Here is a 14,266-nt window from a genome sequence, read left to right as displayed (position 1 = left end):
ATTCTTCCACAACTGTGAACATTTTCTAAGGCTGGCTTTATCGCTTTCCCCTAGGTGATTTATTGTTCTTTTGGTGGAACAGCCAAAGGGCTGCACTTCAATAACTTAATAGTTGGACTCGTCCTCCTTACAAGAGGCAGAGATGAAGAGAAAGCAAAGTGTAAGTACTTTTATTATCTCAAGATGATAATACCACAGCCATGTGCAAAATAATTTACCATAAAGTTCTGATGACTAGTAAAGAATTCGAACAGATATTTCTCCAAAGAAGATGTACAAGTGGCCAATAAGCACTTGACAAAATGTTCAACATAATTAGTCATTGGGGAATGCAATTAGAATTGCAACGATAGATACCACTTCACACCCACTAGGATGGCTATAATAAAAAAGACAGTAACAAATGTTACTGAGGGTGAGGAGAAATTTGAACTTATATATTGCTGGTGGGATTGTAAAATGCTGCAGCTGCATTCAAAAACAGTTTGGCGGCTCTTCAAACTGTTAAACATAGGGTTACCTTACCATATGACCCACCAATTCTACTACTAGGTATATACCCAAGAAAATTGAAAACATATGTTCACACAAAAGTGTGTACCCAAGTGTTCATAGCAGCATTATTCATAATAGTAAAAAAAAATGGAAACAATCCAAATGTATGTCAGCTAATGAATGATTAAACAAGTGTGTTATGGCCATACAATGGAATATTACTCAAATTGAATATTACTCAAAAGGTTGACGTATCGATACATACTGCAACATGATATACATTAAAAATGTGATACTAAGTGAGAGAAGCCAGTCACAAAAAGGCCACACGTTGCATGATTCCATTTATATGAAATGTCAAGAATAGGTAAATTCGTAGAGACAGAAAGTAGATTAGTGGTTCCCAGGGTTTGAGCAGGGAGGGAAGAATGGGTAGGGACTGCTTTTGGGTATGGGGTTTCTTTTTAGGTTGGAAATGTTCTGAAATTAGGTACTACTGATGGTTGCACAACTCAGTGACTATGCTAAAAACCACTGAATTGTACATTTTAGATTTATATTACACAGAGTATAACATTTTGCTCCAAAAATGCGTAAATTTTTATTCTTAGCCTTTGGATGTTAGATCTTTCTCTTTTCTTCCTTCCTTTTCTAATCTGCCCTGTGACTGCTTCTTCTAAATCTCTCAGAGTCCTTGCTCTTCCTCCTGGATCTAAACTGTCCTTTTATTTTTTTTAAATCAAGGTATAATTTACCTAAAATAATATGTACACTTTGATGTGTATTGACACACACACACACAAAAATGTACCCATTAAATCAAGGTAATTAATATACCTAATGAACATATTTATAAACTTGTTTTTATATATTGGAATTGAAATGTGATCCTGGTTTTTCCAAATTAGCATTCCCCCAGCAGCACATGTAGGCCGCTAGTAATTTACTTTTATTTTTTAATTTTTATTATGTTTTAAGTGAAAGTTTACAAATCGAGTCAGTCTCTCACGCAAAAACCCATATACTTCTTGCTACATACTTCCAATTACTCTCCCCCTAATGAGACAGCCTGCTCCCTCCCTCCACTCTCTCTTTTCAGGTCCATTTCGACAGCTTCTAACCCCCTCTACCCTCTCTTCTCCCCTCCAGGCAGGAGATGCTAACATAGTCTCAAGTGCCCACGTGATCCAAGAAGCTCACTCCTCACCAGCATCCCTCTGCAACCCATTGTCTAGTCGAATCCATGTCTGAATAGTTGGCTTTGGGAATGGTCCCTCTCCTGGACCAAAAGAAGGTCTGGGGGCCCTGACCACCGGGGTCCTTCTAGCCTCAGTCAGACCATTAAGTCTGGTCTTTTTACAAGAATTTAGGGTCTACATCCCACTGCTCTCCTGCTCCCTCAGGGGTTCTTTGTTGTGTTCCCTGTCAGGGCGGTCATCTGTTGTAGCTGGGCACTGTCTAGGTCTTCTGGTCTCAGGCTGATGTGGCCCTTTCTGTCTCTTGGGCTCGTAATTACCTTGTGTCCTTGGTGTTCTTCATTCTCCTTTGATCCAGGTGGGTTGAGACCAGTTGATGCATCTTAGATGGCTGCTTGCTAGCGTTTAAGCCCCCAGACGCCACTCTTCAAAGTGGGATGCAGAATGTTTTCTTAATAGATTTTATTATGCCAGTTGACTTAGATGTCCCCTGAAACCATGGTCCCCAAACCCCTGCCCCTGCTACGCTGGCCTTTGAAGCATTCTGTTTATTCAGGAAACTTCTTTGCTTTTGGTTTAGTCCAGGCAGCTAGTAATTTAAAATAACAAAATTTCTTGTCACAGGGACAAATGTGTAGTTTTAAAGTTCATTCATTTTTGTTTTACAGTATTTCAAAAAAATATATAATATATACCTTCACCCATCTTTATCATTACTTAACGTCATATCTGTTCCAGATCTTGTTTTGGTTTTTAATTTTGCTTTAGGTAAAAGTTTACAGCTCAAGTTAGTTTCTCCTATGAAAATTTATAAACACATTATTATGTGACCCTAGTTGCTATCCCTGTAATGTGACTGTGCATTCTTCCTTTCCACCCCAGATTTCCCGTGCTCATCCAACCAGCTCCTTTCCCTTTCTGCCTTCTCATCTCACCTCCAGACTGGAGCTGCCATCTAGTCTCGTGTACCAGATCTTGTTTTTTAAGAAATAAAATATTATAGCTACAGGTGAAGCGCTCTCTGTATCCCCCTCTTGGTCCCATTCCTGTTCTTCCCTTAATAGAGTTAATTACTCTCATGAATTTGGTCATTTGTTCCTCCTCATGCAGGTTTTTATATATTTATGATATCTTTCTGTACCCTTAAGCATATCTTCAACTGTTTTACAGGTTTTAAACTTTTTAATACATAGTATCCTATTATGTTGCTGTGAGTCGGAATCGACTCGACGGCAGTGGGTTATCCTATTATACTGCTTATTTTGCAATTTGTTTTTTCCCTCAATATTAGTTTTTGACATTTATCCTTCCTGACACACACAGTTGAAGGTTCTTTGCTTTAACTGCTGTATGGTATTCCACTGTGTGTATATCTCAGTTTACCAGTTTTCTTGTTAATAGAAATGCATCTTTTTTTTTTTTTTTTATAATTTTGCTATTACAAACAGTGTTTCAGTGAGCATCCTTGTGCCTTGTGTACATGTATGAGAGTTTCTCAAGGTTAGAAGTGGAACTGCCTTGAAGTGGGGTTGCTGGGTCATACATCTTCACTTTTACTAAATATTGGTAAATTGCTGTCAAAATTGGTTACGCTAATTTATACTCCCAATAGCAATGTAAAAGAGGTCCCATTTCTCTATATCTTTGTGACTCTTGGTATTGTCACACCTAAATGTTTTTGTAAATCTGATATGTTCAAAGAGATATTACATTGCTGTTCTAATTAGCATTGCCAGGTTATTTTGAGAAATAAAATAAAATAACATGTATGAAGTACTTGGTGCTAGTAATCCTTCAGTAATTGTTAACTTCCTGTTCCTTTCCTATTTCTGCTAGAGTATATGTAATCTATGATAAGATTCATTTATTCTCTCTTTCTTTCTCATAGACATTTTTAGTCTTTTTTCAAGTGAATCTGGGAGCTATGTTGTTCGAGAAGAAATGGAAAGAATGCTCCATGTGGTGGATGGTAAAGTCCCAGAAACACTCAGGAAGTGTTTCTCTGAGGTATATTTAAAAATTTACATTTCATCCCTTCTTTTGACAAAGTATGAATTCTTGGTTGTCTAATGAGTTTAGCTATGATGAATAAATGTTTATATGTAGCATATTCTTGTCATTTTTCTCTTTAATATTTGTAGTTTCAGCTATTTATGTGCTATGCTCAGGGGCTCATGAGTCTCATTACTGCTGTATTTGTGAATCTGAAAAATTTCAATTCAACTGTAAAGGCAACTGTCTGTACTTACAGTATAATGAAACATTCCCAAATCCTCACCCAAACCAACGAACACACACATACACAGCTACTTCTAACTATAGGGTGGTCCCTAAAGTACTGTCATGTCAGTTGTCGAGATGCTGAATCTTCCATCTAGGTCCTCCATCCTCTCAGCCCCATCAAGCTCTAGCCTCAACACATCTTAAGGCTCTGGGGCTCAAGAGATTTGGGGGACTTAGAGGTTATAATTACTGCTTTTATTTGGCTAAGTTATAAGCTACATAGGTTTTTCTGCGTTGTTCTAACAATCTAAGCTTTTTTAAAAGTTAAACTATGTAAAACATATATTTTTTCCTTACTGCAAGCCACCTGTATTAATTTCCTATGTTGTGTAACAAATTACCATGAACTAAGAGGCCCAAAGCAACACATATGTATTATCTCACAGTTTCCCTGGGTCAGGAGTTTGGATAGGGTTCAACAGAATCCTCTACTCAGGGTCTCACAAGATTTCGATCAAGGGCATTCGGTCTCATCTGAGGTTCAAGGTCCTCTACCAGGCTTACTGGTTGTTGGCAGAATTCAGTTCCTTGAGTTTATAGGATTGAGGTCCAGCTTTCTTACTGGCTTTCAACCAGGATCTACTTTTAGCTCCTGAAGGATGCCCTCTCACAACATGGCAGCTTGCTTCTTGTAGGATGAAACACTCCTACTTGTTGCCCTGAACGTAATTACAGTTCACAAAATCTTCAGTGGGTCCAAACAAACATTTATGTGAAATTTTAACGTTTCGCTTTTATGTAGATTCAGTAAAACTCTACCTGGATTATCAAATGAAAACCAGATCATCAGATCATTGTTTTTATAGTCCTTGACTTGTAAGGCAAATAGCCTTGTTATTCACAGCCTTTCTTATTAAAAGAGTATACTTTAATGAAATCTTGCCTATGTATGATCTAATTTTTCTGATACTCATGGAAAAGTGTTAGTGAAATTTTTCCGATACTCATGGAAAAGGGTTAGTGGTGTAGTCCCTAAATGATTTCTCTCTAAATTTGGAATGTATTTTATATATCTGTTGTCTTATTTTCTTTATTATATTCCGTTAAATTAAAATTACAATGAGTTTGTATTCCTTAAATACACAAATGAATTGGCCCAGAACATGCTGGCTAATTAACACTGTAATTCAGTAGCGTGGTTAATCTTCAAAATGGGAAAACGACACACATAATTGAGGGTTAACTCTTTGGAAATAGATTTCTCTAATGTAGAGGTAAGAAGGATACAATTTAGTATGTATCTGAGGGATTATGATTTTTTTAACTGGGTGTAGGATTGTTAGATCATAACAGTAATCTCATGATAGTAATGAAGATCAATTTTCCTTATATTCTTATGAGGTAAGGACAAATAACTAAACTGAATCATGCAAAATGTCCTTTTCCTTCTGGATACAAAAGCAATGTAATAATAAAGGAACTAATGTCATTACTTTAAAAAGTCAATTAATTTTGTACTGTATGCATCAATCTATCATCTGAGCCTGCTTATTGCTTCTAGTTTAATCATTTGATTCTCCTTCACAGACTATTCTTTTGAATGGTATTTGAAAGTTTAGTATCTTGATAGTTCTATTAACTGTTTTGGTAGTAGAAGTTTAAAAAAGGTAGACCACAGTGCCTTTTTTGACCTTTGATCTCTAGCTGATTATTACAGTGTTCGTAAATGTACTTATAGACTAGGCTGTCACCACCTAAAAAAAAGGAGGGCCCTTTTTCCTGCTTTTAATATTATACAAAATGTATACCTTTTTCAAAGTATTAGATACTATGGTAATAGATTATTGACTTTTCGCTGTCTCCTCATATGGCTATAAAAAATATAACTGTATTTTAAGATGTTTCACTTAAAATATAATAAAGGAGAAAGTATTAAATTTTGCCTGTTTACAATAAGTCAGAGGCATTTTTTTACAATGACATTAACTGCATAAGGTATGATAACATGTTATTGTTTATGCAAAATTATGAATTATATAAGTTTTTTGTGTTATATAGAATATATTTGTATGATATGTAATAATAATATTGCTTGTATTGAAGTATGTTTAAATTTAAAAATATTTAGACCATTTATAAGACTTTGGTGTTTAGTAAAAATCTGTGGTGATTTCCTAAACTTTGGAAAGAGAATGTGGTTTATTTCATATTCTCTTGTATAAAGATATTTCACTCTCGTAATTGCCAGGTTGTAATTCCTGAAGTTTTAGCATAAACACATGCATGTATACATACACGTGTGTGTGTGTGCATTTAATTTTTTCCTGTTTAGGAGAGTTAGTCTTAACAATAGTATTGTTACTCAACGTTGTTAGGTGTCAGTTCTTCCCAAAATGATACATAGATTCAACATAATCCTAAAACCCCAGCAGGCTTCTTTGTAGAAATCGAAAAGCTGTTTTTTTAATTGAAATAGAAAAGCATAGGATGTAAAAAAGCCGAAACAATTGTGAAAAAAGAAGAATAAAATTGAAGGGCTCCCACAACCTGATTTCAAGACTTGCTATAATGCTATAGTAACCAAGAAAACCAAAAACCAAACCCGTTGCCATCGAGTCGATTCTGACCCATAACAACCCTATGGTAACCGAGAGAGCGGTATTAGGGAGAAGATAGATAGGTGAATCAATATGGGAGAATCACATAGTCCAGAAATAGACGCATACATATATGATCTATTGATTTTTGACAAAGGTGCCAAGTGTTATTCAATGAGAAAGGAATAAGCTTTTAAAAAAAATAGTGCTAGAACATGTATATGCAGAAGGCTAGACCTTGACCTATATCACATACCATATACCAAAATTAATTGAAAATGTACCATAGACCTATGTGTAAAACGTACTACTATAAAATTTATAGACTAAAACAGAAAATCTTTGCGACCTTGGATTTAGCAAAGACTTCTTAGGCAAAACACAAAAAGCACAAACCATAAAAGAAACAAAACAAAAAACTGATATATTGAACTTCATCAAAATAAAAAACTTCTGGTCATCATAAGAATATATTAAGAAAATGAAAAGACTAACCACAACCTGGGAGAAAATATTTGTAAAACACATATTTGATAAAGGACTGGTGGTTTCTTAAGAAATTAAACTTACCATGTGACCTAGCAATTCCACTTTTAGGTATCTGCTCCAGACACATGAAAACATGTATCCACACAAAGACTTGTACGTGAATGTTCGTGGCATTATTTATAATAGCCAAAAATCCAAATATCCATTAACAGATGAATGGGTAAACAAAATGTAGCATATTCAATACACATGGAATACTATTCAACAATAAAAAGGAGCAAACTACTGATACCTGCTACAACATGGTTTAACATAAAAATATTATGCTAAGTGAATAAAGATTATATGTAAGTGTATGATTTCATTTTTACGAAGTACCCAGAAAAAGCAAATTTATAAAGACAGAAAACGGTTTAGTATTGCCTGGGTCTACGGGTGAGAAGGTGTGTGAGGGATCTTTTAGGGTGATAGAAAGGTTCTGAAACTGCATTGTGGTAATGGTTGCATAACTCTGTAAATTTACTAAAAGGCTTTGAATTATACACTTAAATCTGGTGAACTATACGTCAGTAAAGCTGTTAAGTTTTAAAGGGTATAATTCTCCGTTTTTGGAGGTATATGCAAAGGGCTGTGAACTGATGCTGATCTGCAGCTGTATTTCCTGGGGGCGCTTACTGATCTGGGTCTGGCCAGACACTGAGAATCCTGGAGTGGCTCTTGGCTCGGGTCTTTGTTGGGGGAAACCAGCAGAGTTTTTGGCAGCTATACAGGCCTGGAGTGACAAAACTGAAGACCTGAATGGCCTCAGGCACATGCGTCTTTTTTCCCTCAAGATATTTGCAGAATTCTGAAGCTGTACAGTGCAAGAGGTTAAAAACCTTAACCTCTGAAAATCAGATCAAAGTTTTCATGTAGTCTCTCGGGGCTGAGTAGATAAGGACCTGCCAGGCCGAGACCTGTTTGGAATAAGGTCGCCATCCCTACCCCCAGTCTGATCTTTCTAGCAGAGATCAGAGTGAACCTCTCTGGTAAATGATAATATCTGGAACTTCCACAGTTTATTATTTTGTTTTGTTCTTTACACAAAGTCCAGCATTCAGTCAAGAGTAAGTAGGACTGTGAAAAGACAGGACCATACAACTAAAAACTAAAATATTCAGAAGTAGACCTACAGGTGATCCTGGAGTAAACTGAAGCAGTAGTTGGGTTGCCAGGAGATTGCATTACATCGTAGATACATAAATACATCACTAACATGCCTTGAGCTATCCCAGGACCTCCGTACACAATCAAGGCCTGATCTCTGCTAGAAAGGTTAGACTGGGGGTGGGGATGACTCCTTAGTTGATTTGCATAGTGATATTTGAGTTTAAAAAATTTTGTCATTTTAAAAAAATAAATATTTATTGTACTTATCTCAATGTCAGAGATGTTACCATGTAAAAAATATACAATGTGGGGAATTTATACCACTAACCCTTTCTAGACTAAATGTGGGGTAGAGAAAGAATATGAGTATGATCCCTGATCTCTAAACATGTTGGCAGTGTCCTCACATGTCCCTGCCACAAATCTAAATGCCCTATTCTTCCATTGAGAAAAAACAAGACCGTCAATCTTGCCTCAGTTGTTTGGATTGCACTGTTCTGAAACTACGAGGCTAAGCATATTGCTGATATTGAATAGATTGCTACAAAACAATATAGAAATTGTCCAAAATATTTTTAATACTTTCTTTTTTATTCTTTACCGTGCTTCCTTCGGATTATTAGTTATTTGTATCCTATACGATTTCTGTCAGGATTAGAGTTTCTAGGCTCCTGAATGTCATTCTTCATTGTGTTTCCTTGTGGGTTGATTCTTTTTCTCATAGAAACATCTGGTTCTGCATCCCACTGTTTTCCTGCTCTGTCAGGGACCCTCTGTTGTGTTCCCTGTCAGGACAGTCAGAACTAAAGCCATCCCCGAAGCCAACTCTTCAGACAAAGATTAGACTGGACTATGATACATAAAATGATACCAATGAAGAGTGTGCTTCTTAGTTCAAGTAGATACGTGAGACTAAATGGGTAGCTCCTGCCCGGAGGCGAGATGAGAAGGCAGAAAGGGACAGGAGCTGGTTGAATGGACACAGGAAATCCAGGTGGAAAGCAGTATGCTGACATATTATAGGGATAGCAACTAGGGTCATGTAACAGTGTGTTTAAACTTGTGTATAAGAAACTAACTTGAGCTGTGACTTTCACTTAAAGCACAATAAAGGAAAAAGAAAAGAAAATCCCGCTCTCACTCAACCTAGGGTCTCTTCTTATCTACTAGGCAAAGAGAGTGATTTGGGCAGTACCTTAGTCATCTAGTGCTGCTGTAACAGAAATGCCACAAGTGAGTGGCTTTAACAAAGAGAAATTTATTCCCTCACAGTCTAGGAGGCTAGAAGTTCAAATTCAGGGCACCAGCTCTGGGGAAGGCTTTCTCTGTTGGTTCTACAGGAAGGTCCTTGTCATCAGTCTTCCCAGGTTGAGGAGTTTCTCAGCGCAGGGACTCTGGGTCCAAAGGACGTGCTGTTCTCCTGGCTCTTGTTTCTTGGTGGTATGAGGTCCCCCTGTCTCTCTGCTCCCATCTCTCTTTTATATCTCAAAAGAGATTGATTTAAGACACAACCTAATCCTGTAGATTGTCCTGCCTTATTAACCATAACTGCCACTAATCCCACTTTATTAACATCATAGAGGTAGGATTTAGAACACATAGGAAAATCACATCAGATGACAAAATGGTGGATAGTCACACAATACTGGGAATCATGGCCTGGCCAAGTTGACACACATTTTTAGGGGAGACAATTGATGTGTCCCTTCAGCCTGAATACTTTTTTCTCCAGAGATTCAGCAAGACAAAGACCTAGAAAGAAAGCAGAGAAGTAAAAGGGTACTTGGCTTCTTTTTGTACACTAGTTGGCTTGTGAATAAATGTTTCCATTGATGCTTTCTGGCATCCTGATTGTCTACTCAGTAAATTTACCAATGCAATTTAAAAGAGCATTGTAAACCCATGCAGATTTAATTAACATATGCTAATTCAGACAGATTGGGGAGTGGTGAAGAAGAGGCATGAGGCAAGTGAAAAATTGGATTTATTAGATATTGAAAGAAATACAATTTACTGATTTCAGGACCTACCGTAGCAAATAAAGTGTGGCCAATTAGTGAAAACATACTGCTTTAATGAATTAAGTAATTTGCAGTTAGATATATTTTATACAAATGGGAGTTCTGAAGTGCAATTATTCTTGAGAACAGTTTGCTTTCCAAGTACACACCATGTAGAGTTGTTTAGGTAATCTAGATAGCAGAAAGGTGTATGTCAACTGATTGCAAATTTCAAGTTATTTAGATTCTAAGTAAGATACCTTAAATTTGACTAAACTTGTGTTTTCTTGTTTTAATATTAGGGTGAAAAGGTTAACTATGAAAAGTTTAGAAATTGGCTTCTTCTAAACAAAGATGCTTTTACCTTCTCTCGTTGGCTTCTGTCTGGAGGCGTGTATGTTACCCTCACTGATGATAGCGACACTCCCACTTTCTACCAAACTCTGGCTGGAGTCACACACTGTAAGTAATGATATTTCATTGTTTTCTGTTTACTTTTCAATGCAGTTGCCCAGTAATATGGGAATATGGCTATAAAGAAGAACTTTATTTATTTTTTCTTCCAAAGTATAATAAAATGAAATGCCTGAGCATGGAATACATAAAAAACCAGACCAGTTACCGTCAAGTTGTTTCCAACTCATGGTGACCCCATGTGTGACAGAGTAGAACTGTGCTCCATAGAGGTTTTAATGGCTGGTTTTTTGGAAGTGGATTGCCAGACCTTTCTTCCTAGGTGCCTCTGGGTGGACTCAAACCTCCAGCCTTTCAGTTAGCAGCCAAGTGCATTAACCATTTTGCACTACCCAGAGATTCCATGGAATACATGCTGTTGAGTCAATTCTGACTCATAGCAACCATATATGACAGAGGAGAACTGCCCCATAAGGTTTCCTAGCCCGTAATCTTTACAGAAGCAGATTGCCATATCTTTCTCCTGCAGAGCAGCTGGTGAACTCAAACTGCTGACCTTTTGGTTAGCAGCCGAGCATTTAACCATTGATCCACCAGGGCTCCTTATGGAACACGTAATCGTCTATTTATTGACCTAAACCAGGCTGCATTAGTTTCTGAGGGCTGTTGTAACAAATTACCATGAACTTGGTTGCTTAAAGCAAGAGAAAATTATTCTCTCACACTTCTGAAATCTGAAAGTCTGAAACGAAAGTGTCAGAAGGGCCATGCTCTCTCTGAAGGCTCTAGGGAAGAATCCTTCCTTGCCCTTTTCCAGCTACTGGTGAGCAAATGTGTTCCTTCGTCTGTGGCAGCATAACTTCAGTCTCTGCCTCCATCTTCACCTGACCTTTTTCTCTCTGTGTTTCTTTGTTCTCTCCTCTTATAAGGACACCAGTCATTGGATTTAGTTGCTGTTAGGTGTCGATAGAGTCAGTTCCAACTCAGTGACCCTATGTTCAACAGAACGAAACACTGCCTGATCCTACCCACCGTCATAGCCATTGCTATGCTTGAACACATCATTGCAGCCACTGTGTCAGTCCATCTCATTGAGGTCTTCCTCTCATTTGCTGACCCTCTTGTTTACCAACAATCGTGTCTTTTTCTGGGGACTGATCCCTCCTGATAACATGAACGTTCATGAGATGAAGTCTTGCCATCCTTGCTTCTAAGGAGCATCCTGGCTATACTCTAACAAGACATATTTATTCATTCTTCTGGCAGTCCATGGTATATTCAATATTCTTCACCAACACCGTAATTCAAAGGCAGCAGTTCTTTGGTCTTCCTTATTCATTGTCCAGCTTCTGCATGAATATGAGGCAATTGAAAATACCATGTCTTGGGTCAGATGCAGCTTAGTCTTCAAAGTGGCATCTTTGATTTTTAACATTTTAAAAGGGTCTTTTGCAGCGTATTTGCCCAATGTAATCCGTTATTTGATTTCTTGACTGCTGCTTCCGTGGGTGTTGATTGTAGATTCAAGTAAAATGAAATCTTTGACAACTTCAGTCTTTTCTCCACTTATCATGATGTTGCTATTGGATTTAGAGTCCACCCCAAGTGCAGGGTGGTTTAACCTCAGGATCCTTAACCAATTACATTTAAAAGACTCAATTTCTAAATATGGCCCCATTCTGAGGTTCCAGACGGACATGAGTTTTGGGGAGACATTATTCCGCCCACTACACAAGGCTAAGTGTTAACTTTTACTGTTCAGCTTTCATATGGTTACAGAAAACTACCTGTACTCTGCTTTTGCCTATGCTTCTTCCTAACACTGGAATGCTCTTCCCTTTGCTTCTACCTGTTAAATCCTAGTCATTCTTGAAGAGTTAAATCACATGCCACCTTTTTTTTTCATGAAACGTTTTCTGCCCTCCTATCAGAGATCACTTTTCTTTCTTCTGAACTCTCATAATACCCTATCTGTACCCTTCTTCTATGAACTTATCACTTTCATCCTTGTATTTATTTATAGCATTCTGTTTATTTGTACAGCATGTCATCTCTCCCAAATCATAAGATCCTTTCAGACAGTCTGTATTATTCATCTTTCTTTCTTGCCCTGTGCCAAGCCTTAAATAAGTATTTGTAGAGTTTGGGCGTCAAATGCTATTTATATTTATTACTGTCTATGACTTATGACTTGGATGCTAACTACACTCTATCTACACCTCCTCCTCTTCCCCTCCTTTTTTATTCTGTTGTTACCAGAAGCTCTGACTAATAAATTCTGGCGTGAATAGGCAATGAACTTGATTCTACTACTTTTCAGTGCCCTTGTCCTTATTTTAGATAAGAAAACCTTTCCTTTTGTTCTTTTGCATAAGAAATAGAGAAACTGTTTTCTACTCAGTGTAAACTCTACCCTAATATTTAAATTGACAGTCATATAGATATTCTGCTGAGCTTTGGCTTTCATTTGTGATTGTACGATAAATTATTTTTCTGCTAATATTGGTGACTTTCCTTGAATGGCTTGTTGCTTAAATTAGTTGTGATATACCTTGCAAATGCAAATGCTGCCTATTGCCTATTTTTGAAAGCACTGTGTTTTTAGATTATAGACCTATTTAAATTTAATCAGTTAATTTTCAAAATGTCAAAAATGTCAACCCATCATATGACTCCATTTTTATCATGAAAATTGTCTTTTCTTTTTTGTTTTCTATCAATTTAGGAACTTTTTCAGATTTTTAATAGTATCTAAAAACTAAAATACCTTTATCTTAAATTATGTAAAGCAAATATTGATGTAAGTCCATTGTTTCACCTACAGTAATGACCTTCTGATATCTAAACTGAATGTTCTCTTAGATTCAGTGTACCTGCTAACCTCTATGTGGCATTTTAGTACTATCGACCATTCAGTTTTCTTGAAACTCTTCTCCTTTGGCTTTTGCAACATTGTAGTTTCCTGGTTTTCTTATTATTTCTTTTGAATTTCTCTTACTGCTCTCCTTCTTCTGTCTACTTTTTTAAGTATAAGTTATTTTTCAAGGGTCAGCCCTTAGCTCTGTTTTATTTTTGGATGATGTGGCCTCTTTCTTCATCACAACCATTTCCACTGCTTCCCTTATCCTTCATATCTATTCAGGTGATACCTAGATGAACTTTTCTGGTCTTGAGGTATCTCTCAAACTGCATATTCATTTTAACAAATGTCTCCTTGATATATATTCAAACACCTTATCTCATCATATCTAAAACCAAATTCATTTTCCCTGCTTCAACCCCACCAAATGTTTTTTAAAAAAAAAGCAAATATATTCTTCCTCCTGTGTTTTCCATCTTGGCTGATAGTATTTATAATTCTAGTTATCCAACTTGAGGTTACCCTTGACTTATCAATCTTAACTCAGCCAGGTTTCTTGCATCTCTCTTTCTTTCCTGTTACCATCATTGCAGTAGTTTCTGTATTTGTCTTACAGCCCCTTAATGATAGGAAAGAATGAAGAACAATGTTAATTTTCTAAGTTTATATATTTTTTAAATGTACTCATGTAATTACCTCACCCACCTGCTCAGAAACCTTTGAGGGTTCTCATTGTCTACAGAACAAAGTCCAAACCCTTTAACATGGCTTTAAAGTCTCATAGTATCCTAGCCTTGACTTAATTTTCTATACTCATTTGTCCTCACATAACGTTCTCTGCTT

The 14,266-nt window shown here is 36.8% G+C and overlaps 1 protein-coding gene across 2 annotated transcripts in view; it reads left to right on the top strand.

Annotated features, from left to right (window-relative positions):
* Positions 1-14,266, top strand: part of USP32 (ubiquitin specific peptidase 32) — a 212,936-nt gene that overhangs the window by 94,688 nt on the left and 103,982 nt on the right. For both annotated transcript variants that reach the window (XM_049860791.1, XM_049860790.1), the window contains exons 3-5: positions 55-160; positions 3,580-3,698; positions 10,452-10,611. In XM_049860791.1, the coding sequence (XP_049716748.1) occupies positions 55-160; positions 3,580-3,698; positions 10,452-10,611 (385 nt within the window). The remainder of the gene's footprint in view (positions 1-54; positions 161-3,579; positions 3,699-10,451; positions 10,612-14,266) is intronic.

Source organism: Elephas maximus, chromosome 19 (assembly GCF_024166365.1).
Source record: "Elephas maximus indicus isolate mEleMax1 chromosome 19, mEleMax1 primary haplotype, whole genome shotgun sequence".
Classification (NCBI taxonomy): domain Eukaryota; kingdom Metazoa; phylum Chordata; class Mammalia; order Proboscidea; family Elephantidae; genus Elephas; species Elephas maximus.
The sequence above is the reverse complement of the archived record's forward strand: the minus strand, read 5'-3'. Positions and strand labels throughout refer to the sequence as shown.